Below are 27,521 nucleotides of genomic sequence, written 5' to 3'. Positions count from 1 at the left end.
TTTTTGCAGGCAGTTCGCACCGGGCGGTAGAACCCATTACATTCCACAAGAACGCGGCACACGAACGCAAATTAACTGTTGTAAGACATACTCAAGACTATTACTACAAACACAATAAAAATGACACGCGCAATATAATGTGGCATCAAGTAGTGGAATCTTACAATCTGGAGACTAGAGTTATGGATTAACTGTATCCTCTTCTACAGTACCACTTTTTGCAATATAAGAAAGGACAAGAAAAATTTCTAGAGCCAGATGATATAACAGAGCTAAATATAGTCAATATCATATATGTGAAGACAGTAACTGTTCTCGAAAGATCAGAATACTGTTGATGACCGTGCAGCTTTTCCCTGGAATAAATGATGACTAACTGAAAAACCTCAGCTGCCGACAGGTGTTGTTGATACACCTCGATGTGGACAGTCGAAAATGTGCCCCCCGACCGGGACTCGAACATGGGATCTCCTGCTTACATGACAGACGCTCTATCCATCTGAGCCACCGAGGACACAAATGAATAGCGCGACTGCAGCGACTTATCCCTTGCATGCTTCCCGTGAGACTCACATTCCCAACTGTCCACAATTCTACATATGTAATGTACCTAACAGACATTTGCCCATCACTCATTACCCGCGCACGCTTTGGCGATTCCCGTAAGTGTCTGGGCAACCTGTGCGCATTCGCACAGACGAAGGTCAATGGCTGGGTAGCCTTTTAACTATATATGTGAAGACAGTAACTGTTCTCGCAAGAACAGAATACTTTTGATGACCGTGCAGCTTTTCCCTGGAATAAATGACTGAAAAATCTCAGCTGCCGACAGGTGTTGTTGATATACCTCATGTGGACAGTTGAAAATGTACGCCCCGACCCAAACTCTTACGGGAATCGCCAAAGCGTGCGCGAGTAATGAGTGGATGGGTAAATGTCTATAAGGTACATTACATATGTATAATTGTGGACAGTTGGGAATGTGAGTCTCACGGGAAGCATGCAAGGGATAAGTGCCTCCAGTCGCGCTATTCATCTGTGTCCTCGGCGGCTCACATGGATAGAGCGTCTGCCATGTACGTAAGAGATCCCGGGTTCGAGTCCCGGTCGGGGTGCACGTTTTCAACTGTCCACATCGAGGTAAATCAACAACACCTGTCAGCAGCTGATGTTTTCCAGTTAGTCATCAAAGTCAATATCATTTTTATTCATTTACATGAAGTACTAAATTTTTGTTTGCAAGACTGGCACAACCGGTCTGAAGTAGACGTCCACTAATACTAAGAGAGCAGAGGCTGGGCCTTAGCGCTGACCGCAAGAACACAGATGGAGCGTTAAAAGTCACCAAAGGACCAACACAATAAACAGCAAGCACATAGCTGGAAAGAAGTTTCGCCACGGAATACTGAACCCTGTCAAACACTTCAAATGATTTAAATGCAAAGTTTATAGACAGCGGCATCTACTTCTCGCACTGGTCCGCACTGTTGAAGAGCATTGCTCAAGGTAGCGCTAGCGCGGTTTACAAGACATTCGGCTGGGGTAACTTAACTTCAACTGCAACAGCGCTCATGCACTGCTATATGCTAGCAACAACTACAAACTGCCCACTGAGTGTTAAAAGGTGGTTCACTGCATGCAAAAATCTTGCTCACGTCTACTGATATCATTTGAATAACATCTTTTAACGAGACTTCCCACTACTAGCAAGCTTGTGGAAGCTACTGAGGAGAGTCGCAGTAAAATCTCTGTCTCGTCCAAATATTCCTATTCTTGACACAACTAGGCGAAAGCCATAGTTACATTAATATTCTTGAAACACGTGGAATTTCTCTCTCCGGGAAGCTATTACGAAATTATTATGTCGTCTAGCGAAAGCTCTCTCTAGAAACCTTCTCCGTCCGTGTGGCCGAGAGGTTCTAGGCGCTACAGTCTTTCAAACACGGAAAGGAACAGCTTAGTAGAGCAGGTTGTTCAGATTATGACTAATGACTGCGAAATGCAATTACAATAAAAGAATTGAACCGATTAACAGCTAAATCTAACCACAATGTCCCTCTTTCGTTTAAAGGCAACCTGTGCCTTAGTACAATTGTTCCGGCTGTATTTACGACCAGAGCTGATTAGTTAGAACATTAATGATCGGGTGCAAACCAGAAAGAAAAGGCCGTATAATAGCGGGACAAATTTTCAAACTACAACCAGTGTCTTAGTACAATACTACTGTCGATATCTACGACAAAAGAACCGACCGAATGAAACTCTGATGTTCGGGTACAAACCAGAAAATAATAAGGAGGGCAGGACGCCAATGAAATAAATCACGAAGACGATTACAGAATGTTACTCCCCTTTGTCAGCAAGCAGTTCCATGGATCCAAGGTGCGTCGCAGTGGTTACTGAGTGGTGCCGATGAAAGCCATGTAGAAGAGGGCAGCCAGGCCACGAGCGGTCGTCCGAGAGGAATGTTGTCAATCAAACGACCTGCTGCTTGTAGTCGATGCTAACCACGGTGAAGCACTACGGCATCTTCGCTCTGCTCAGACTCTTCCTGCGCAGCTCGTGGTTTCGGCGATTCGGACCTCGTCACCATCTCTTGTCGCGACGCTACCGGCAATCCCGAAACTTCGTACCTCTCTCTCTCGGGCTAGCGAACCCCGTACATATCTCGGCAAGCAAATAGCTTTTAAGGACACAGCCCTCCGATACCAACTCTTCCTGATTGATATTGGCAATGGGGCGGCAAGAGGGATAGTCGACACTACACCTGAGCCAGTAACGTCAGACAGAATAGCATACTAATTCAATGGCGCCATGGCACATTTTTATGATGTGCATTCGACACTATCGCGGCGGACGTATTTTGCAAAGTGATAGTTACTCGCAATTTTATATCTTGAGGATAAAGTTAGTTCTGATTGTCAGATCTGAGTTCTTTGTTCTAAAGGTAAGATTCCTAGTGGTGAGCTTGGAGATCAGCTCAGTTGTGACGAAAATAAGTAATACTTCTACACAATAGCACACTGAATTATAAAAAAATGCGTTTCGGTACGATTTATTAATATACAGTGGCAGAAAATGGCATGTTGACTTAAATTGAACTTCTTGTAAACAGTACTCAGCAAATTTCTGCGATGTTTCGGGTGTTACTGGTTTTCAGGTAATGTAGTAGCCAAGTAAAAGCAGGATCTTCGACAACAGCAAAAGCACTAGAAATTTATAACAATCAGCACTAGGCCTCATTTTTCCCCTGGCTTATGCAGGTTACTTTTACAAAGTCTGAGAGGTTCATTTACCTTGACTTTTTATAAAAAGGTTTCCAGATTGCACAAATAACTGCTATCATTCTTGAACTGTTGACTGTAAGACCACGGATATAACAGTTTGCATATTTGTGTTCAGAGTTTGCAGTCTGCTGAAATAATCTATTACAGATAGCTCGATGTTTCGTTAGCGAATGTAGAAACTAATTTGTGTTAGTAGCTGATTTAGAAGACTGATGTAAAACGAGCGAACGCTAGTCGTTCGTCACTTGGGTTAACAAATTTTAACAGATGTGCATACTATATATGTATCATTCCACTCAACATTCAGCCACGAAACGCTGTGGAATCAACATCACACAGGAACGACAACTTACACCAACATTTATCTGTCAAAGAAAGATCGCCTAACCTTTGGTGAAGTTGTAGGAAAAAGGTTTCACAAGCGGAAACAGATTTTAGAATTATTGTTTTAAATATTTTAAAATTGAAGTGTTACTATAGTTTTCAATAAGGGAAACATAGAAAGCTAGCACGAAAACCCGAAGCTAATTATGTGTGACTATGATTTCACTCGTTAGAATGATTGAAATAAGAAAGTATATGAGTTCCTCATCAGCTCGCTGTTTCAAATTAAGAAGAGATTCAGAACAAAGAAATTCGCATTGAAGAAGCAGAAATGACTATGTTAAAGGTGAGCTGCTCTGAGTTCGGACTGTGATATATGACTAACATCACATGCTATCTGCGTTTCTGCATAAGCGACACATAGATCCTCAAACATCACAGTCAGATGAAAGCCAGGACGTGAATGCCTACAAAATTCTTTGTGTCGCATTCTCAACTGAACACCGAGCCCGAACACCGTTGTAGAAGCGACAGCGTGCTTGTTTCCAATGTAACGACATGTACCCTAAAGCTTAAAATGGAGGTGAACTAAAATTTCTCTTTCATGGCTTGCTAATATGTGTATCGGTGCTATCAGGTTGATACCCGATCAAACTGTCTTTATATACCGAATGGCACAGCACACACTGTGCTTATAGTGGGGGCCATACACTATATTGGCCGGGTTGATATTTTTGTGGACGTTGTAAGATTATTCCCGCGCTGCAAGGGAAAGAAAAGAGCTGTGTTCTGTTAACATCCATGCTGCGTAGGTTCTTGTCACTTCTCATGCAGACACTTGAGGCCTTAGGGGATTCTATGGGCGCACATGAAGATCCGTACCAGGAAATCGCCACTTCACGATTTGGCAAGCAGACTAAGCTCACTTCTCACTGGGAGCCTCCCAACTGCCAACCATAACTTGACTGAATCTTTTCTGCCGCAACTGGAAAATAAATACAGAGCGCACGGAAATTCGCTTCCTTCTGTGAGGACCTTAATCCTCCTCCCAATTTTTTTACTGCACATTTTTTAATTATAAAATCAACGTAACTGAGCTGATACGTATTCGTGAGTCAACATGTACCAGTCAGTTTACGAGGTTTTCTTTTCAGATATGTAACGGACCCCTCCTCTGACTGAATATCATTGTGAGATGTATCACACGTTACTGTGTTCGCCTGATCTCGGAAATAATGACACCCTCCGATAATTCTTCTGTTCGTGAATACTATACTACACAATGAGTTATTTCACTGCATTGCCAATGACATAAGATTACACGAATAGTATAATTCTGTTAATTTATGTGAATATAAGCAGCACTCATTACTCAGGAATGCAATTTATGTTATGTGCCACTGACTTCTGAAGATTTACAGTCTTCAAGTTCTGTACCATAAATAACTGATGATTATCGCGAAACACACCTTCATACTCTGAAAATTAGTGCTCCACTGCACAAAACTCAGTCTGGCATATTTATAGCGGGACACATAATCTCACACTCACATTAGCATCCACTTCTTTATGACTATTTAACACATTTCAAAATTTTAATCTGGTTTGAAACCAAGCATTGTTTTCAAACACGTCTGTGTTTTGTAACATTTATGCTGTAGATCCACTAAGACCGCTAATCTTCCTTTCGACATCATGAACGGGCTGAAATGTACAGAAGAAACCGTTCCTTCGCAAGTTTCTCAACTGTGCTGCTAAGGAACACAATATAATAGATATATAGGGTGAGACAGCTATGACAGTCCACCCAGATAACCTGAGGAGACCAAACTCTTGCACTTGTTCCAGTTCACCTATGTGGCGTCGATATTATAATCAGTGTTAGCCGCCAGTTCACTTCCCACCTTTCCGAAAATGGACCGCGAGATCCTAAAAACTAATTCAGATACGGCGCCAAATTACAGAATCCTTGATAATGCGCAAGGATTAATGGTTAGTATGGCCCTGGAAAAAAAAGCTTTCCTGTTGCCTCGTGCAACTATTTTGAGAAGAATTAAAATGAATCATTGTAAATTCTTGACTTCATACATTGATCGTTTCGGGATACAGTTCAACAAGAAACTAAACATACAAGGTCGTGCTGAAAAGTAAGGCCACCGAATATTTTATTGTGTTTTCAGGGTTAGTTGACGGATTACATGTCATGCAGATTACTCGGTCGACTTTCCCATTACGCTGATGTAAGTTGCAACCTTCTGCCGTTAACGGGCAATGAATTGTAGTGTATAACATGGCGGCGTGTAACGCCGCTATGTCGGAGTAGTGCGAGACCCCCAGAAAACTGAAAGCATAAATTCGAATAGTTCGACCACACAAGGATCATCCTCTCCTTAAGCATGAGAATGCCAGACCACATACGAGCGCTGCGATATCAGCAAGAATATGACACCTTGCGTGTATTTTCATCAGTCATTCATCACACAGTACCGATTTGGCCCAATCCGACTTTCATCTATTTCCGAAACTTCACGAATATCTTCGAGGACCGCACTTTGATAACGAAGAAGTAGTTCAAACAGAGGTCCGATTGTGGCTCCGTCAATGAACTCAGCCATTTCGAAGTGACGGTATCTTCAAACTTTTCTCTTGTTAGGAGAAATGTTTATCGCTAGGTTGACTACGTTGCGAAATTAATATGTAGACATGAACAGAAAAGCTATAAAATGTAAATGACGTTTGTTGTATTTAAAAAGCCTTACGAGTTATCACGTAAGAGACTCGTAGGCTTTACTCCTCAACTTGGCCTTCGTTGGGAAACTGTTTGACGCTCGTAATTATCCTTCAATCGCTGTTCCTCCGTCTCGTTATCCGATACTCTAGTTCTCCTGGCATATATGCTCGTTCTATTCCCATTTTCTGCTTATAAGTCATCCAAAAATCAGCACAAATTAATTCCCCAAGCTCACAGCAAGTTCGTCCATTCATTGCCAAGAAAGCTGTACATGCAATAATTGTGAAGATTTACAATGTATGTTGATGGATACACTCTCCAGGTGTGGTGTAACTTGAGGTCGTTATGAAGCCAATCCTATTTTTGGACATGTCCATCTGCGCTTAGATTACCCTTAAATTCTGCAACATACTGCTGCATATGATAAGCTGTTGTTGCTTTTTCTTTAAGCACTTTATTATTGACTTGCACGATACAGCACCAGAAATGACCCAAATATCTATGAGTTGGAAGGAAGGTGACACACATGTTGCAATAGCACAGTGCACAAATAAATCACCGGACTCTGTGTTTAAAATAACCGATATTGATAAAAAATAGTAAATATTATGTACAATCTAGCTTGTTCTCCCACACCTCCCCTCTGTGTGTCCACCTTTCCTCCCTCTGTGCGTCCACCACATCATCCCATGTCCATCTGCGCTTAGATTACCCTTAAATTCTCCTCCTCCCCACTCTCTCTGTTACTTTACCTGCCCATTTCTCTGTCCATTTCCTCCACATGCCGCATTCTGTCACACTCTCCTCCCTGCCTCCCTCTCTCTCTCTCTCTATAAACATAAACTCCTACATCCATCTCTGCTTCCTCTTCCTACTTTCTCAAAACCATCTATCCCTCTATATCTTCAACCTATCTCAGTAATGTCCCCTCCTCTTTCTATTTATTTCCTCCTGTCCCTCTCCATGTTCATCTTCTCGTCCATCCATCTAAACGAGTCCCCAACCATTGTGATCATCACATATAGTACCTGCAGTATAATTCAATTAAGCAGGCCAACACTGCTCCTAAATGATGCACCGAAGGCAAAGCAGAGGTACAAAAAGTAATTTGTTTGCCCCTGATGTATAGGTTGCCACGCGAAGCTGTTCCATAAGGCATGCCTACGAGTATACTGTACCAACACACTTGTCATGCAGGGCAGCCTACATGCTGTGGCCTGGAAAACTGTTTCCTTACTCTGACAAGTAATCTGTTCTGCAAAGTAGACTTATTTGGCACACAACTTGATTTTCCTTCAGGGCAGCCTACATGCCAGGGGCTGGAAAATCACGTTTATGCCTGTATCTCCATTGGTGTTGATCCAGATCCCTAAGTGATGATATTTATGTGGCCACCTCAGCCAAATATGGTTGAAATTCGTACAGAGATTTTGGAGGAGATACAGGACATATGACACATACATTCTTCTTCATATATGTGACAGAGAAGTGAATATCAGGAATTTATGTAACTACAGAAACGTGTTTAAAATATTTATTTGAATAAAGATTATTTATTTTCCTAAAATCCCCCAGTCACGATACCTGTTACCAAGTACCGGCAGCCACGGTGACACCTGTGCTGCGGTGTTGCAGCGTGGACGCTCGCGGGCGCGTGCCGTCGCACTGGGCGGACGACCGGCGCCTCGGCGGGCGCTCCTTCTTCCGGCTGGCTGGCGACCGGCCTCCCGGCCCGCACCTGGCCATTGAGGGCGTGCGCGTCGCCGACGCCGGCTCCTACCGCTGCAGGGTCGACTTCCGCCGATCGCCCACTCGCAACTCCGTCGTCCGGCTCACCGTAATCGGTGAGTGAACACAGACGTCCGCTGACGTGCGACCAGTGATGACACATGTTCACGGACCTCGCTGAGTCCATACCTCTTTGACGACTGAAACCTGTCACGATCTTTCTTGTAGTGTGCACCATACCTCATGGTCTGTTACACAAACATTAATTGAACCTGTCGAAATGGGACATTGACTTCTACACATGATGTAATTATGTCGTGCTGTGTGGAGGCACCATATGTTAGGAACAAAGTAAGTAAGAAAAAAGGGCACTAATAATATTTTATTACAGTCTACATTCTTATCTCAATTGTAGATTGTGGTGAAGTGTAGGTTGTGGCCTGGACTGTGGCGGAAGGTGACAATTTGCTTGTGAATAGGTGAAGTGAGTGCATGTGATATCATGAGAATAACTACAATCCTGTTTATGATGGATATGTAGCACATTTGGATTCTAATGAGTTGTTTATTTTATTTATTCACGTCAAAGCACCAATCTTTAACGAAAAAAATACAGACATATACTTACATAATAAAATCTATAAACTAATTGCTTACTTAAAAACATTCATGTTACATCTTATAGAGCATAGTCTACACTGGTATACGTTAAAAGAATGTGGAAACAAATAAAGATAACGATGTTTACCACCGGCAATGGAGGCTGAGGCTTTGACAATGCCAGCCACTCGTGCTGGCAAAACGTTAGTAAAATCATTAGATGAACGTCGGCGAAGAACCCGAGACAGAAGCCAATAGGCAGTTTGTCAACAAGTGGCCACGAAAGCCTTAACAATTTTGTAAAGATAACGATGATACCAATCTAACGAACTAAAGACCATAATCTGACAATCACAACGTTTCAAAGCTAGTGGGCATCATCAGTGGAACATCGTTCAGGACACATTCTACATTGGTTTAAATCTCCATAGTTTGTTGAACTTCACAGTTATAAAGTGTTTATTTTATAGAGTAACCTCATTTTTCTGCAAATAGTCTTTTGACCTCATCAACCCAGTTCTGTGCTCCTTTAGAGTTACCCACATGGGCCATTCTTCAGTGAAACCAACAGCTTTTTCAGAAAGTGATCAGACCCCATCTTTAAAATAGTAGAAAATACACTGGTGTCCAAAATTAAAGCTAGAAGCTGACATTTCCCCGTCTGTGCCTAATTCCTGATAAAATCATACAAATTGTCGGCAGACGTCATGATTCGCATCTGAAGGACACGTGTAACACGATTTTGTGACCCAAACATTGTGGAGAGGGAGCGATATCGGGGAGGATCCATAATGGTGTGGGCAGGGATCATGTTGACTTTTCGAACACCTCTTTATGCAGATGTATGGGTGTATCAGCAAGACTGAATTGCTGCCGGCTACCGTGATGAGATCCTGGGATTTCGTGCGCGATAGTTGCGAGGTGCTGTGGTCCCAGCCTTCGTATTAACGGACGATAATGCTCAATCTCATAAAGCAAGGGTGGTTGACATTTTTTTTGGAAATGAAAGATATTGCACGCATGGCGTGACCCGCTCACTCTCCCGGTTTGAATCCCATAGAGCATGTCTGAGATGCACTGGGGATACAGGTTGCTTCACGTCAGGGTCCACCAATCACTTTCCAAGACTTGTGAGCGGCTCTGCAGGAAGAATGGGCGTTATTGCCTGAACATCAGAGTAAAATGAGTAAATTTGTGGTAAGAGCTTATGGGACCAAACTGCTTAGGTCATTGGTCCCTAAGCTTACACACTACTTAAGCTAACTTAAACTAACTTACGCTATAGACAACACTCATGCATATGCCCGAGGGAGGACTCTAACCCCTGCGGACAGTAGCAAGACGCGTTAGACCGTGCGGCTACCCCGCGCGGCCTAAACATCAGATTGATGACATCACTCACAGCATGTCCCATCCTTGTCAGGCCAATATTGGTGCCAGAGGTGGTTACACCAAATACTGAGCGCATTAACCAGTTGTCTGAATAAATGTACAAATCCATGAAGTTGGAGAAAAAGGAATAACGTTTCTTTTTCTACCGTTATGCATAATGCACTTGATACTGAAGTATTATTTACATTGTTTCTACTTGACTACCACCTGTTTATATTGTTGGCAAAATAAACGCAATCTTCCCAAATCTCTGTTTGTTACTTTAAAATTGGACATCAGTATACTTCTGTAGGATAGCGTTATGTATTGTCCTCATGAAACTTTTCTTGGACATGAAGGAGGAAGAAAGGAAGACTAGGTTTAACGTCACGTCGACACTGATGTCGTGAGAGATGGAGCAAAAGCTCTTGTAGGAATCTAAAATTAATTCCAAATGTGTTTTTCATTAAAAACATGTAGGAAGTTTATCTGTGTTTTCTGTGACAGTTGAGCATAGAAACAAGGACAAGAGCTACAAGAAAAATTATAATCATAAAATATTTTCACAAAACGAAAAGTTAAGTTTAAAGTTAAAGTGTTTTAATAACTCGCCAACCAACTTTATTAATCATTGCATTGCCGATGGTAAGTTTTTCTTTCCTCCTCCTGTCCCCACACTTTTCCCTACCCAGCCCCGTGCAATATAAATTGCTTTCACCATTACAGGAAAGTACCAAAGCTGCCTAGGATTCAGATAGTATTAATATTATTTTATTGTTAAAATTACTTTGTTTTCGTGATGTTAGCTGATAAACTTGGGGAATGACATAATATTGTAAAACTATAAACACTTTTACAATTATGGCGAGGTGGTGAGGGTGATATCACGGTCACCAAGAGCCAAGACTTGAATCCGCTCCTGAAAACAATCAAGTGACATTATCAGCAAAAGATTCGCATGAACGGCCAGCTACGCCGAGGAACGGCGAACTCGAACTATTGAGTTGCTACACGAGAATTTCCGCCTCTTAGCTGAGTGGCCAAAGTATCTGAGTGCGAAGCAGCGGGCTCAGGTTCGATTCGCGGCCAGGCCCCAGATTTCCTCCTCTCCGGGACTGAGTGCTGTGGTGACCTCATGATTTCATTATCATCGACAGGCAAGTCTTCCACTGTGGCGTCAACGGAAGAAACTTGCAACTCGTCAGCCGAGCTTCCCCGGTTGGAGACACTCGCTCAACAGTGCCTTACGGCCATTTCATTTTAATATATCTACGGAAGTGGCACTGACCTGTGCAATTTGTACGGCGTTTCAAAAAAATGGTTCAAATGGCTCTGAGCGCTATGGGACTTAACATCTGTGGTCGTCAGTCCCCTAGACCTTAGAACTACTTAAACCTAACCTAAGGACATCACACACATCCATGCCCGAGGCAGGATTCGAACCTGCGACCGTAGCAGTCGCGCGGTACCGGACTGTACGGCGTTTCAGGCATCTTTTGCACGCATGGTGGTTTCACTGGGACCTCGCATGTGCGTTGTACGTGGACAGTGTTGGTAATGAATTGACAAAACTAGTGCTGAGTTGACTTACTACCAAATTGAACACTTCTTACAGCTTCGATGAGAACATTAGGGCTACAGAGCAATAACAGGCTACCATATAAAATTGAAAGAATGCTGGTAGTGGATGATAGGAAGTGGAATAGGGAAAAAAGGTGAAGAGAACAATACCGTCTTCCTTTCTCTTGGACGAATAATTGTGTGCAATCTTCACCGGCGATCTTTCTGTTTTCGTATTCGACATCTCCCGAAATCGCTATTCAAATGGTTCAAATGGCTCTGAGCACTATGGGACTCAACTGCTGAGGTCATTAGTCCCCTAGAACTTAGAACTAGTTAAACCTAACTAACCTAAGGACATCAGAAACATCCATGCCCGAGGCAGGATTCGAACCTGCGACCGTAGCGGTCTTGCGGTTCTAGACTGCAGCGCCTTTAACCGCACGGCCACTTCGGCCGGCGAAATCGCTATTCTAACTGCACTTATAATTCTACTCCCACCTGCGCCTGAAACTGGGGACTTTGGTTAAGCACTTCATTCCAGCGAAAGTTCCAAAAGGAACTACGGGAAGTCAGAATGAAAAGCTGGGAAAACTTCGTGCTCAACCAACTAGTCACGGACCCATGGGGTCTCCCTTATAAGCTAGTTAGAGAAAAAATCCGCTCTCCTCTGGAATTATCCACAGTCAGGTACGGGGATAGGATGACGGAGTCCTGGCAGGAGACTGCGGGGGTCCTCCTCCACTCCCTGCTGCCTGACGACAATGCGGATGGGGAAACAGAGAGGCAGCAGCAACTCAGAGATCAAGACCGCGAAATATACACCAATGAGACGGCGGTCTACCCCTTCTCAGAAGAGGAGGTAGCAACCCACATAAGATCTCTGCAAAGAGGAAAAGCACCTGGGCCAGACGGCATTGTGGCGGAGGTGGTGCAGTTTCTGGCGCCCCAGCTGACTGCACCACTAACACATCTGTACAATGAATGCCTCAGACAGCGTAAGTTCCCTAAGTTATGGAAAAAGGCACATGTAGTCATCATAAAGAAAGGACCAGACAAGGATACCGCAGAAACGAAATCCTACAGGCCGATTTGCCTGCTGGATATATTTGGCAAATTATTGGAAAAATTGCTGGCTGACAGACTGACAGCACACCGGGTGTTGTGCGGGATGAGTGACAGGCAGTTCGGGTTCAGGCCGGGGCGGTCGGCATCTGATGCAATCGCCCTGGCGGCCGAGGTCTGTGGCTCGACCCCGCACAAATACGTGGTCGGCATCATGGTTGACATCAGTGGCGCCTTCGACAACCTGTGGTGGCCTTCGCTCTTCTCCTGCTTGCGGGAGAAAGAGTGTCCAGGGCCGCTATATGGTTGCCTGAGGAGCTATTGCGAGGATCGGGAGGTCTGGCTATCATCCTCTAGCGAAAGAGTTAGCAAGACAATCACCAAAGGATGTCCCCAAGGCTCCGTCTTAGGACCCCTCTTCTGGGACATCCATATGGAGCCTTTGCTAGATAGCTTACAACAGAGTGAAGAGGTGCTAGAGGTGATAGCCTATGCGGATGACCTCCTCCTGTTGGTTGGCGGCCGCAGCCGCGAAGACATAGAACCAAAGATAGAGACAGCACTAGACAAACTCCAACAGTGGTGCCACGCGACAAAAATGACGATATCGCCCAGCAAATCTACTTACCTCCTGTTAAAAGGATATCTCATTAGAAATCCGACAGTCAGAATAGACGGTTCACCAGTTCTTAGACGACGTGAGACACGCTACTTAGGAGTCATCATTGATGAGAGGTGGAGTTTCGGCAAGCACATTGATACCGTCACCCAGATAGCCCTTCAGATACTAAACAATCTCATCTCAATAGGTCATAAAAGTTTCCACCTTCCGTCACACTTAATTAGACTATACCACAACAGCATCTTAACTTCAGTCGTGGGTTACGGCTCGGGAGTCTGGGCACACAGGCTCACGAGGGTGGTGCCCGCCATGGCAGTGAGAAGGGTCCAGAGAAGCATGCTACTAAGAGCCGTGGGTGCCTACAGAACATCTCCAGGGGGGGCCCTGTTAGTCATAATGGGGCTCTGCCCCCTGGACATCAAAATAAGGGAACAAGCGGCCTGGTACTGGGCCAAAAGGGAGAATTTTGAAAAGATTGTAGATATTATGGGTATCAGACTGGGCGACAAAAGAGATATAAGGATAAGAGGGGAAGAACTATGGCAGGAGACCTGGGCTGTAGAAGAGGCTGGACGACGAACCTTCGAGTTCCTACCTGATGTGAGGGAACGTCTGGGTATGAGGTATTTCGAGCCTACACGAGGTCTGATTCACTTCCTCACTGGCCATGGACTCTACCCGACATACTTATGTCGATTTGGGAAAAGGGCGACACCAGCGTGCGACTGTGGCGATCCGGAGGGAACACCCGAACATGTTGTTTACGAATGCCCTCTCTTCAATGATGTTGCAAATACACTACGAGACAGACTTCCTAACCGTGACACGTATCAACTGCTTAGACGTGAGGAAACCTTTCAGACACTAAACACCTTGGCAAACGAGGTATCTCGAAAGGTCTTAACCGAATATCTAAGAGAGATACAGTAAGAGCAAGGAAATAATTATTACCGATGGTGACCTAGAGCCCTGGTCCCATACCGCCTGTGCGTGGACTGGCCAACTCCACCCGAGTTGGAATCCGCCATGTACACGACTAGGGGGAGCAGGGACCAACCACCGACTATAACACACCCAATATGACGTAGGATAAGTTAGTTTGTAGGAATTAGTTATAGGAAATTAGATTAGGTACTGCAGCGATTAATAACGTTGTGGCCTGCCCAGTGCCAGGGGCATGTTCTTCGGGTTTAGCTCGAAGAACAAGGCATATTAAGTAGGTTTATATTCTTACTGGCACACATGTGACGCTGCAGGAAATACATAAATTAAATTAGTTATAGGAACTAGAATAAACAGTAGATATAGAAATTAAATGCCCATTGTTGTTAATGTAACTGTAGCTCACTATTAAATTAAGAAAAAGCTGCACAATTCAACATAAATGTATATTATTTAGGACCCACTAATGAGTTTTAGGTAGTGGGTTAAATTTGTATAATTATTATAGTTATCAATAAAGATTTTTTTTTTTTTAAAAAAAAAAAAGCACTTCATTCCACGACTTGCCAGTTTTTAATTTTGCTTTCTCCTTGGCAATATACAGGGTGTTACAAAAAGGTACGGCCAAACTTTCAGGAAACATTCCTCACACACAAATAAAGAAAAGATATTGTATGGACATGTGTTCGGAAACGCTTACTTTCCATGTTAGAGCTCATTTTATTACTTCCCTTCAAATCACATTAATCATGGAATGGAAACACACAGCAACAGAACGTACCAGCGTGACTTCAAACACTTTGTTACAGGAAATGTTCAAAATGTCCTCCGTTAGCGAGGATACATGCATCCACCCTCCGTCGCACGGAATCCCTGATGCGCTGATGCAGCCCTGGAGAATGGCGTATCGTATCACAGCCGTCCACAATACGACCACGAAGAGTCTCTACATTTGGTATCGGGGTTGCGTAAACAAGAGCTTTCAAATGCCCGCATAAATGAAAGTCAAGAGCGTAGAGGTCAGGAGAGCGTGGAGGCCATGGAATTGGTCCGCCTCTACCAATCCATCGGTCACCGCATCTGTCGTTGAGAAGCGTACGAACACTTCGACTGAAATGTGCAGGAGCTCCATCATGCACGAACCACATGTTGTGTCGTACTTGCAGAGGCACATGTTCTAGCAGCACTGGTAGAGTATCCCGTATGAAATCATGATAACGTGCTCCATTGAGCGTAGATGGAAGAACATGGGGCCCAATCAAGACATCACTAACAATGCCTGTCCAAACGTTCACAGAAAGTCTGTGTTGATGACGTGATTGCACAATTGCGTGCGGATTCTCGTCAGCCCACACATGTTGATTGTGAAAATTTACAATTTTATCACGTTGGAGTACATACTGACGAAACTAAAATGAGCTCTTAACATGGAAATTAAGCGTTTCCGGACACATGTCCACGTAACATCTTTTCTTTATTTGTGTGTGAGGAATGTTTCCTGAAGGTTTGGCCGTACCTTTTTGTAACACCCTGTATATACTACTGGAGTCTAGTCTTGGGCAGAATACGTTGATGGAAGTCACCCAGTGTTGTTACGACTTCTTGAAAGTCCTTTTCCAGCTGGGTCAATAACGTCTCCTTTGTTTTCTGGTTGAGAAAGTAGTGCAAGGTACGGCTTCTCGATCTTTGTTGATTCGTAGGGGCAGTGGAGATGACTTCATTTTTACGAGTGCGTGGTGAAAAGTAAAGTCACCGAATTTTTCGTCGAAACACTGAATGATTTTTAAATAAAACACACATTATTAACTTCAGACACCTTCATTCTTCATGTATACACATCTGCAGGCCTCTGCCGCTAGAGGGTTCCGAATTAAACATGTAATATGCTGGTGTGTAACGCAACTATGTGAGTGTACGAGAAACAGCGTGCAGCAACCGAGTTTCTAATTCTATGATTTCGTCCACAAATAGAGCACCACCTACATCAGCATCGCGATGCTAGAGCATACAGGAGCGCTGTGACATCTACAATAATCCGATCCCTTGGGTTCACTGTCATCGATCATCATACACGCAGTCCCAACTTCGCTCCATTCGATTTCGAACACCTTCAAGAACTTCTCTGTGTTGGCGATGAAACACGGCAAGCAGAGATGAAGTTGTGGCTCTGAGGACTTAGTCAAACATTCTATAGTCGAGCAAATGTGTTCGTCGCCAGGGTGACAACGGTGAGAGATAAATATGTAGACATGGTAAATAAAAATGTAGATGGCAAATTTCGTTTGCTTTATTTAAAAAACTTTAAGAGTTTTCACATAAATAATTCGGGGGCGTTACTACTCTGCAATTGTACATCGTCCTTTGAATCCGACGTTTTCTTCGTCTGGACCTAGGGATTTTCTCAACATCTGTCGCCTCTTACATCGAATTGCAAACTCTTTAGTACTGTCCCATCTTGGCATTAGTATTCTTTTCTTCTTCTACACACTTTTGGTTATTTAAGACACTCTTTCGACTTACCTGATTCACAATACCAATTTTCTTTGTAGAGGAGCTTGCCTCTATCTACTCCCCTAGTTATTTAAATTTCTCAGTCAATTTGACTTTTTTTCTACCTGCCTTTAGTGCCGTGGGTGGTGATTTGATGTTTGTAATAAATTCAGTTTTTTTAAAAAGAAGAAAATGGAATTCTACCTTTGCTAATAACGTTTTCAGTTCATTGGTTTTTTTCTGCAGTTGTGTCTATTTTTTCCGATGAAATTGTTAGGTCATCTTCAAATTGCGATCGACTGTCAAACTCATGTTCTTATCGCCAAGCCTGACCCTTTTTACCTTTGCAACTAATGGCCCGCTTTGTCGAGAGGTACTTGAAAAGCTACAGCAAGAGTTCACTTCCTTGCAACCTCCATAAACTTCACTTCCCAGGTGGTGCCAGTGACAATCTCTCCGGTACTAAAACTTGCAGAGGAATTGCGAACCTCTCCTTGCAAAGCATAACGTGTTTACAGTTCGTGTCCAGTAATACAGATTCCGTTACAGTCAACAGATGTTAAAAGGCCTTTGACTTAAATTTGAAAAAAAATATCTGTTCATTACCGTCTGCTTTTTTTATCGAGGAATACTTAGAAAACATCTATTCTATTCACAAAATATTTCTTTTCTCAGGTACTTTTCATCAAAACTCTGCATTAGATAATACTAACATCTTATTATCATTATGAGCTGAAAATATTATTGGCTATGGGGGACTCTTACTTAGTTTTTAAAGCATGAAAATGAAAATTTGCAGTACAAGAAATTGAAATCGAGCACCGTCATCATTGCCCCGATGTCAGATAATACAATCGGTTGTGTTATTTGATAAAATAATTTGTGTACAGGGAGCTTAGAGTGTACGGTAGTCAGTAATACGTTATTTACGTTGTTAAATAATTAATTGTGATATACAAGAGATAAAACGACTGAGACTGCTCTATTTGAAGCAAATAGGCCCTTTGTACGCGGCGATAGAACTTGGAACATGCGTTTCTAATTGGTTTTTCAAAAATGGCTCTGAGCACTATGGGACTTAACATCTGAGGTCATCAGTCCCTAGAACTTAGAACTACTTAAACCTAACTAACCTAAAGACATCACACACATCCATGCCCGAGGGAGGATTCGAACCTGCGACCGTAGCGGTCGCACGGTTCCAGACTGTAGCGCCTAGAACCGCTCGGCCAATCCGGCCGGCTTGGTTTTTCCCTAGTTTTCCTAAACTGCTTTAGGCAAATGGTTCCCTCAATAACGCTACAGACCATTATGACATGACTGAACGAGGTAGTGCAGTGGCTAAAACACTGGAATCGCGTTAGAGATGACTACAGTTCAAATCATTGTCGAACCAGACACAATCAAGATTTTTAGTGAATGTGTAAACAAACATTTGTTTTTTTTTAATACCACTACAGGTTCAATTCGTAAGGTGAATAACGTATGAATAAAACCACTTCTACTATTAGTACCGCTATTTACACAAATTAGTGATGCTGATGAAACCAGAGGTTTATGTTTTTAACCAAATAAGTAATTATTAAACAATGCTCATACATATGCGTCAATTGACCTCATATGAACTACTCATCAAAATAAAAAGCGATTAAACAGCAATTAATGTTTGTTGTGTGAGCCAAGACTCGACTACAGGGAACAGGGAAACACATTTGAAGAAAGTACATTTAACTGCACACTACTTTTTCACGGATATGAACAGCAAACGTTGAAGGACCAAAAGTGCTGTTTGTCACAATTTCAAACGTTGTTTAAGGTTGTTATCTCGTACATATACCAATGTAAAGATCAGATGCAGCAATGATTACAGTTCATAGCTTCCTCAGATCCCGAAATAAAGTTAAAAGTTCGTATAGTCAAGCAAAATCAGTCACGAGAACACAGTCTCTGTCATGTACTACGTAATCATTGGCAGTACTCCAGGCACTGGATTGACAGCTAACAACCGCATTCAATCAACAATGAAATCACTGACTGCGGTTATGGTTTAGCATAAGCTGTAGAATAATGGCTTCGTGTTAATCTTGACTACGACACTACATTCACAATACTGTTCGTTGTAACTTTCTCGCTTCCCTATTTTCTTATTCATACTTAGATGTACTCCGATGTTACCCGTATTTGGTTTTCTGATTAGGTGTATAACGCTGTACTAATCCTACAAGGAATCTTGTCCTCCCTGATACCGAAATTCACTAATTTCCATTACATCTAACTTCAGCCTACTAACTTCCCTTTTCAAATTTGTCAGCTGACGGCTCTCCACGCTCCTACCGCTAGAATGCCAGAACTACAACATCTTATGTAGATGTGCCAGTACTATAAATCCTCCGACGTTACATGTTCTAAGACGGCAACATGGGTTTTCCATATACATATCTACATTTCAGAGTAGATTAGAAGCCACCATTTACAATTTGATGTGTGTTTATATTTTTAGGTAAAGTTTTGTTGCATTCTAGAACCGAATGCAGGCATGCTTTGTGCAATTGTTTAATTCTGTGCAACTCTGTATGCCAAATGACACAGAAGATGGCGAAAAGGTTGAGAGACCATTCGATGAAATAAAATGAATCATTCGGATAGTTAAGGGAGAGGAAAAATTTGATTGTGATGTGGGACTGGCGGTCGGTAGGAAGAAGAGAAGAAAAAATAGTACCTATTTGAATAAGGACTGGGGGAAAGGATAAGGGAGGAAACCGGTAGAGTTTTGTACAGAACACAATTTAATCTTCGCGTACACTTGGTTAAAGAACCAGGAAAGAAGGCTATATATGTGGAAAAGATTTGGGGACACTGAAGGATTTCAGATAGACTACATAATGCTAAGACATTTTAAAAGTAGCTTGTTTTTTTGCTGACTGCCGTCATCGTCTTTCAAAGGTGGTATTACCCCAGCGCTTTAGTTGTTTCTGACCGCTGTCATCTTTGTAGATCTGCAACTGAGAATACGTAATTTTCGTATTTCATAAGGTCGAGCTTCTGTTGCCTCCACTCTTCTACCGAACATGTTCACTCAATCTCTACCAGCCGTATATTGCAAGAACACTCACGACTACCTCTAGTACTACAATCTAGACTCTCGTAACTTCACATGATATAGTCAGTGAATCTCTTGACGTGTACATTTATGTTGGTGTAACCTCTATACACTATCGTTGTTCACCGGCCAACAACAAGTTTTTCAATTCTCGCCTGAAAGTAACATAACTTTCTAAGGTCTGCATGGACAGTCTCTTAAGGATAAGGGTGGCTGGTAGTAAATGTTTATGTCAAATTGGAAGCAGATCTCTACTTTGGATAGAAAAGGAACACATTCTTCTTCTTCTTATTATTATAACTATTATTTTCATTACATTATTCTGGAATTATATATATATATATATATATATATATATATATATATATATATATATTGTAATTATACGTTTGCAATATATCACCTGCCGGAGGCGACCTGTGTTGGTACCTTATTCTGAAATATCAGGTACGCCAAGATCGCCTAGACATCTTTTTATTGTTTACCCGTTTCGACTGATCTCTGCTGTCATCATCGTATCTTGTAACACATTGTCATATGTTACAAGATCCAATGATCACGACACAGATCTATCGAAATCGATAATAAATAAAATGTTCAAGTGATCTTCGCGTATCTGATATTTCAGAACATTGTAACAATTCAGATCACCTCCAGCAGTTGACTCATAGTCATATACGCACATCAATAAAAGTTTTGCAGCACCACGGTTCCCAGAACTCCTGAAGATGCACGTTGAGTGTAGATATTGTATCACACATACAGTCCTTTTGACTGTTCAGAGAGGTCACTAAACCCATCAAAAGGTGTAAACAAACATGCATGAGCAGTGCCTAGAAGACGGAGGGGGCCGACAGCCGATCAATTACAGTCATCCCACCAGGAAGGAGGTACATGGCTCGTGTTGTGTGTAGTTCAACCATGCCTAGACGGTGAATAACGTGGTTCGATTTCGTCCGCTTTGTTACTTTGTGCCAGGAAGGGTTCTCAACAAGGGAAGTGTCCAGGCGTCTCGGAGTGAACAAAAGCGATGACGTTCGGACACGTAGGAGATAGAGAGAGACACCAACTGCCTATAACATACTTCGCTCAGGCCGCCCAGGGGCTACTACTGCAGTGGGTGATCGCTAGCTGCGGATTATGCCTCGTAGGAACTGTGAAAACAACGCCACCAAGTGGAATAATGCCTTTTGTGCAGCCACAGGATATCGTGTTACGACTGATACTGTGTGCAATGGACTGCATGACGCATAATTTCAGTCCCGACGTCCATGGCGAGGTCATCTTTGCAACCACGACACCAAGAAGCGCGGTACAAATGGTCCCAACAATATGCCGAGTGTACTGCTCAGGATTGGCATCACGTTCTCTTCACCGATGAATGTGGTGTATTCCCTCAACCAAACAATCGTCGGAGACATGTTTGGAGGTAACCGGGCCAGGGTTAACGCCTTAGACACGCTGTCCAGCGAGTGCAGCAAGGTGGAGGTGTCCTGCCATTTTGGGGTGGCATTATGTGGCATCGATGTACGCCGCTGATGGTATGGAAGGTGCTGTACCGATAGTGCTACCATATCGGCAGCATAATGGCGAGGCATTCGTCTTCACGGACGAGAATTCGCGCCCCCATCGTGCTCATCATATGAATGACTTCCTTCAGGATAACATCACTCGAGTAGAGTGACTAACATGTTCTCCGGTCATGAACCCTATCGAACATGCGTGGGGTGGATTGAGAAAGACTGTTTATGGACGACGTGACCCAACAACTACTCTGAGGGATCTATGCCGAATCACCGTTGAGGAGTAGGACAATCTGAACCAACAGTGCCTTGATGAACTTCTGGTCAGTATGCCGCGACGAATACAGAAATGCATCAGTGCAAGAGGACGTGCTACTGGATATTAGAGGTACTGGTGTTTATAGCAATCTGGACTACCACCTCTGAATGTATCGCCGTATGGTGGTACAATTTACAATGTGTGGTTTTCATGAGCATTAAAAAGGACGGAAATGATGTTTATTTTGATCTATATTCCAAATTTCTGTGCAGGTTCCGGAACTCTCGGTCCGAAGTGATGCAAAACTTTTTTATGATGTGTGTGTATATAATCATCATCAATTTGACACTGAATTTTTGCACACAGAAATTACCTGGTAAGTCCTTGTCTGGTCATATATTGGTACCCCCGTCCCTCCCCTGTTTATCTATCTGCTCTTCCCACTCTCTCTGTCTGTTTGCTCTTCCCCTCTGTCCATCTGCTCCTTCTCCCTCTGTCGGGCTCCTCATCTCTACTCTCTCTACCCATCTTCTCCTCCCACCCCGCTGCCCATCTCCTTACATCTCTCTGTCCATCTACTTCTCCTTCGATCGCCGTCTGTTTCGCCCTCTCTTCTTTTCCCGTCCAGTTCTATTTACGTCCTCTGTTCATTTCCATGTCTACCCTTATTGTTCATCTCTCACCTCCGAGAGCGAAGAGAGGACGACGTTCGCAATCCGCGTCTGACGATCCTGATTTAGGTTTCCTTCGATTTTCCTCAATCGCTTCATGCAAATCCAGGATGGCTGATTTCTTTCCCAATCCTTCCCTAATTCGAGCTTGCACCCCGTGTCTAAAGACATCGTCTATGTGACATTCAACACTAATTTCCTTCTCGGGCGTGCGGTTCTAGGCGCTACAGTGTGGAACCGTGACACCGCTATGGTCGCAGGTTCGAATCCTGCCTCGGGCATGGATGTGTGTACTGTCCTTAGGTTAGTTAGGTTTAAGCAGTTCTAAGTTATAGGGGACTGATGACCTCAGATGTTAAGTCCCATAAGGCTCAGAGCCATTTGAACCATTTTTCCTTTTCCTCCCCTTACCCTCTCTCTGCTTATCTACTCATCTTCCCTGTCTGTACTCATCTCCTGCAAACCCCTTGTCTCACCATGTTACCACACCTATCTCCACACGAGGCTGTTGGTCCTTACCCCACAGTAATTCTTTACAGATAGTAAGTAACTTGTGTGCCAAGTTTGGTTTAAATCGACCCATGAGGGTAAGAGGATCTTTTTACCTGCGGCTTTGCCCGCAAATGCACATAAATTTAACATATTACACGCATATTTGCACACATAGTTCAGCTGGATCATTAGAGAATCTAGACCTGCAGTTTCGTTTTCAAGTAGCTCAATGCTTATGACGTCATTTGTCCCGAACTATGTGACGTGCAGTTATACAATTCTTTTGTTCGTTCAACGGTATATGTGGATGCAGTCTGCGAAACGTGTCACTAACAGAGTTAGTACCAAAGAAGTAATAAAGTTAAATGTCATTCACGATTCTGCAGTTTTTCTTGCATCAGAGTGTTAATGACGTTTAGCTTCTGAACCATGAGCAATGTAATCAAGTTTTCAGTGGCACATGCGAATACTGTCTGCAAAACTTCTTCGCTAGTACAGTTATTAGTATTGACTTAATAAATTAGTATGCCATGCCTGATGTGGATGTTTTACTGAATGAACAGTGAAAATATGGTACACGACAGACTCCCTTCATTTTGTGCGGGTGGTCAGCGATAAAAAGTTTCGTGAAGGTTTGAAATTATTTATTAAGTTTGCTTAAAGTCAGTAAGTGCCATCATTGTCGATAATGGATCGATAAACTCTGCGTATTTGTGCGTCGTGGCGTGCACTTCTATCCCCCCTCCCACCCCCCCCCCCCCAACACGTCGGTTCTTTCCAGACAGTAAGTTATACGTGTGCCGAGTTTTGTTGAAATCGGTCCTGCGATATAGGTGGAGATGTGGAACATACACTCCTGGAAATGGAAAAAAGAACACATTGACACCGGTGTGTCAGACCCACCATACTTGCTCCGGACACTGCGAGAGGGCTGTACAAGCAATGATCACACGCTCGGCACAGCGGACACACCAGGAACCGCGGTGTTGGCCGTCGAATGGCGCTAGCTGCGCAGCATTTGTGCACCGCCGCCGTCAGTGTCAGCCAGTTTGCCGTGGCATACGGAGCTCCATCGCAGTCTTTAACACTGGTTGCATGCCGCGACAGCGTGGACGTGAACCGTATGTGCAGTTGACGGACTTTGAGCGAGGGCGTATAGTGGGCATGCGGGAGGCCGGGTGGACGTACCGCCGAATTGCTCAACACGTGGGGCGTGAGGTCTCCACAGTACATCGATGTTGTCGCCAGTGGTCGGTGGAAGGTGCACGTGCCCGTCGACCTGGGACCGGACCGCAGCGACGCACGGATGCACGCCAAGACCGTAGGATCCTACGCAGTGCCATAGGGGACCGCACCGCCACTTCCCTGCAAATTAGGGACACTGTTGCTCCTGGGGTATCGGCGAGGACCATTCGCAACCGTCTCCATGAAGCTGGGCTACGGTCCCGCACACCGTTAGGCCGTCTTCCGCTCACGCCCCAATATCGTGCAGCCCGCCTCCAGTGGTGTCGCGACAGGCGTGAATGGAGGGACGAATGGAGACGTGTCGTCTTCAGCGATGAGAGTCGCCTCTGCCTTGGTGCCAATGATGGTCGTATGCGTGTTTGGCGCTGTGCAGGTGAGCGCCACAATCAGGACTGCATACGACCGAGGCACACAGGGCCTACACCCGGTGTCATGGTGTGGGGAGCGATCTCCTACACTGGCCGTACACCACTGGTGATCGTCGAGGGGACACTGAATAGTGCACGGTACATCCAAACCGTCATCGAACCCATCGTTCTACCATTCCTAGACCGGCAAGGGAACTTGCTGTTCCAACAGGACAATGCACGTCAGCATGTGTCCCGTGCCACCCAACGTGCCCTAGAAGGTGTAAGTCAACTACCCTGGCCAGCAAGATCTCCGGATCTTTCCCCCATTGAGCATGTTTGGGACTGGATGAAGCGTCGTCTCACGCGGTCTGCGCGTCCAGCACGAACGCTGGTCCAACTGAGGCGCCAGGTGGAAATGGCATGGCAAGCCGTTCCACAGGACTACATCCAGCATCTCTACGATCGTCTCCATGGGAGAATAGCAGCCTGCATTGCTGCGAAAGGTGGATATACACTGTACTAGTGCCGACATTGTGCATGCTCTGTTGCCTGTGTCTATGTGCCTGTGGTTCTGTCAGTGTGATCATGTGATGTATCTGACCCCAGGAATGTGTCAATAAAGTTTCCCCTTCCTGGGACAATGAATTCACGGTGTTCTTATTTCAATTTTCAGGAGTGTTCATGGATACGCATACATTTCTTTTTATGAATAGATTCACTGATGGTTCGAAGCTAAGGTCTCGTAAATACTATTCTTTCTCTCACGTAACTTGTTCATGATTCATTTTGACGTTAAGTACAGTGTGTATAGCGCATGTGATCTTGAAGGCAGTACTGAGTTGTGATCAAAGCAGAAAGTAATTGGTCTTCTTCCATTCATTTACAGCCTTTCAGGCACTGCGGCATATGGACCCGACACAGAAAATGGTAATAAAACAGAACGAAATGGCGCTTTCTCAAACATGGAGGTAGCCGTACCATTTTAGGTTCACGTGTACGCTAAGTCGTCGCGAAAGCGTTACGGAGTTTTCCAACAAAATTCAGTGCCATACGCGACAAGGGCGTTATGAACCTCAAGGAGATTTGAAATTTTGGGAGGGTACATTCCACGTAGAATCTGGCAGCATATTACTTCCTCGCAACTAAGTCTCTGTAAAAGACCACGATGATGAAATCAGACGAATTAATGAACAATCGATGGTTTACCGCCAGTCATTGATCCAACGCGCCTTTCGCGAATGAAACAGGAAAGTGGAGGAAAAAAAAATCGCGCTACAAGAGGACATCCGCCACACCCCGTATGGTGCTTTCCGAAGGATCGTAATGCGTGTAGATGACGGTATATCCTATGTTGTGTCTATAAACTAATTACCTTGCGAAAAAGTCTTGTACTTATAGTATCGCGTATTTCGTGTCTTACGATCTATCCGTGATTTCTCACGGTTGATATGTTTACTGATACAAAGTGCCGTGAATACGTATCAAATAACAACATAAAGCAAAATAATAGACTTTCTGATCTGAGGACAGACGTTTTATTCATTGTTGGACACATGGGTATAGTGGCGCTTCTTTTTCAACTCCCTTGCAAGTCACAAGTCACACAGCCTACCTGTCGAACCTCCTTAATTATACAGCACATAATTGATAATCGTTCTCTGTCATCTGCAGGAAGCTATATTTTACTTCTAAACACGGAATGCAGAATGATAAGAACCTTTGAAAAGTTAAGGGGTCCGCCGCTGATGGGCAATGAAAAATACAAGCAGACGTAAATTGCTTGAAGGTCTCGGATATTCTGGGACAAAAAGGCACGTCCTTTCGTGATTGTATCGCAAAAGGAGCGTAGATGAATATCGTGAAATGTACCGGACCGGATAAAAAGAGGAGCGACAATGTATCCTAGCCTTTATGTTAAGAAACAATAGAGCAACTGGAACTGCGTGTATATACAGGTTAATTTCTACTTATTATTATTATTATTATTTCCCAGCACGCTAAAACTGATAAATCTCTTAAAGTTGTTTTCCTTGAGTACAAATTACACAAACAGGTTATATATATTTGCTCTGATCTCTAAAGAATTGACCATTATTAGACATTACCTTCATGGTGCAAATACTACATCTGAGCATACGGTATCGCTTAGTGACGGAAGACAACCGAACAAATAAAGCTCTTCTATATGACTAGGCCTGCACGGATGAAATTTTGTGTAAGGTATATGACGAAGCATAGGCTTATGAATGTCATATATTGTACAATGAAGTAGCTCCAGCGACTTTCCAACTACCTATTGGAAAATGGAAATAATAGTACATATTTTTAAGTATCATGAGAAAAAAGAAAAGAACTTATTTCAAAGGTCGAAACGACTTACGAAAAGTGAGAATGAAAAAGAAAGACAAAAAAGAAGATAAACTTTGGGTAATCATTTTGAAACCACTGAGCGAGGAGTTTAGTTTTCCATTGTTCCCTAATTTGTTGAGGGCAAATGGCGAGAATGTTTCTTAAAAATAAAAGCGTTCTTTATCACAGTTCTTACATATCCTGAGCTTCAACTCCATCCATGAGGCATGGTGAAAAGTAATGTCTCCGAATATTTAATGTGAAAACTCTTCATGCTATTTAAATAAAAGGTACGTTAGTTACATTCTATATCATTATTCTTCGTGTATACATGTTTTATCAACATACTCACCCTGGCTACGAAAACATTTCTCCCAAATAGAACCAGCTTGCACATACTGTCATCTTAGAATGATTGATATTGCTGACGAAGCCACAACTTCAGATCTTCTTTACTACCAAAGTGAAGTTCTGGTAACAGATGAGAATCGGTTGGAGCCAAGTCGGGACGGTGTAATGACGATCGGTGATAATGAACCTAGGGCGTCGGATAATTGCAAATGTCGTAGCGGCTGTGTGTGGTATAGCATTGCCGTGCAAGAGTGGGGGCTCCATATGTGAACGAACTCTTCGAATTCGAAACTCTATTACCGGACGCTATTTCTCATGCACTGACATACTTACGTTACACACCACCGTGTTACAAGCTAAAATATGAAGCCCCTCACGGCACAGGACTGCAAATATGTAGACGTCAAGAGTAAAGACGTAGAATGTGAATAATGTCTGTTTTATTGAAATAGCTGGCTCGT

At 43.5% G+C, this 27,521-nt stretch overlaps 1 protein-coding gene across 1 annotated transcript in view; it reads left to right on the top strand.

Annotated features, from left to right (window-relative positions):
• LOC126460424 (protein sidekick-2-like) overlaps nucleotides 1-27,521 on the top strand; it is a 1,057,356-nt gene that overhangs the window by 460,286 nt on the left and 569,549 nt on the right. Inside the window, exon 3 of the mRNA XM_050095916.1 lies at nucleotides 7,978-8,186. Within this exon, the coding sequence (XP_049951873.1) occupies nucleotides 7,978-8,186 (209 nt within the window). The remainder of the gene's footprint in view (nucleotides 1-7,977; nucleotides 8,187-27,521) is intronic.

Source organism: Schistocerca serialis, chromosome 1 (genome assembly GCF_023864345.2).
Source record: "Schistocerca serialis cubense isolate TAMUIC-IGC-003099 chromosome 1, iqSchSeri2.2, whole genome shotgun sequence".
Taxonomy (NCBI): domain Eukaryota; kingdom Metazoa; phylum Arthropoda; class Insecta; order Orthoptera; family Acrididae; genus Schistocerca; species Schistocerca serialis.
This window is presented reverse-complemented; position numbering and strand designations above follow the sequence as displayed.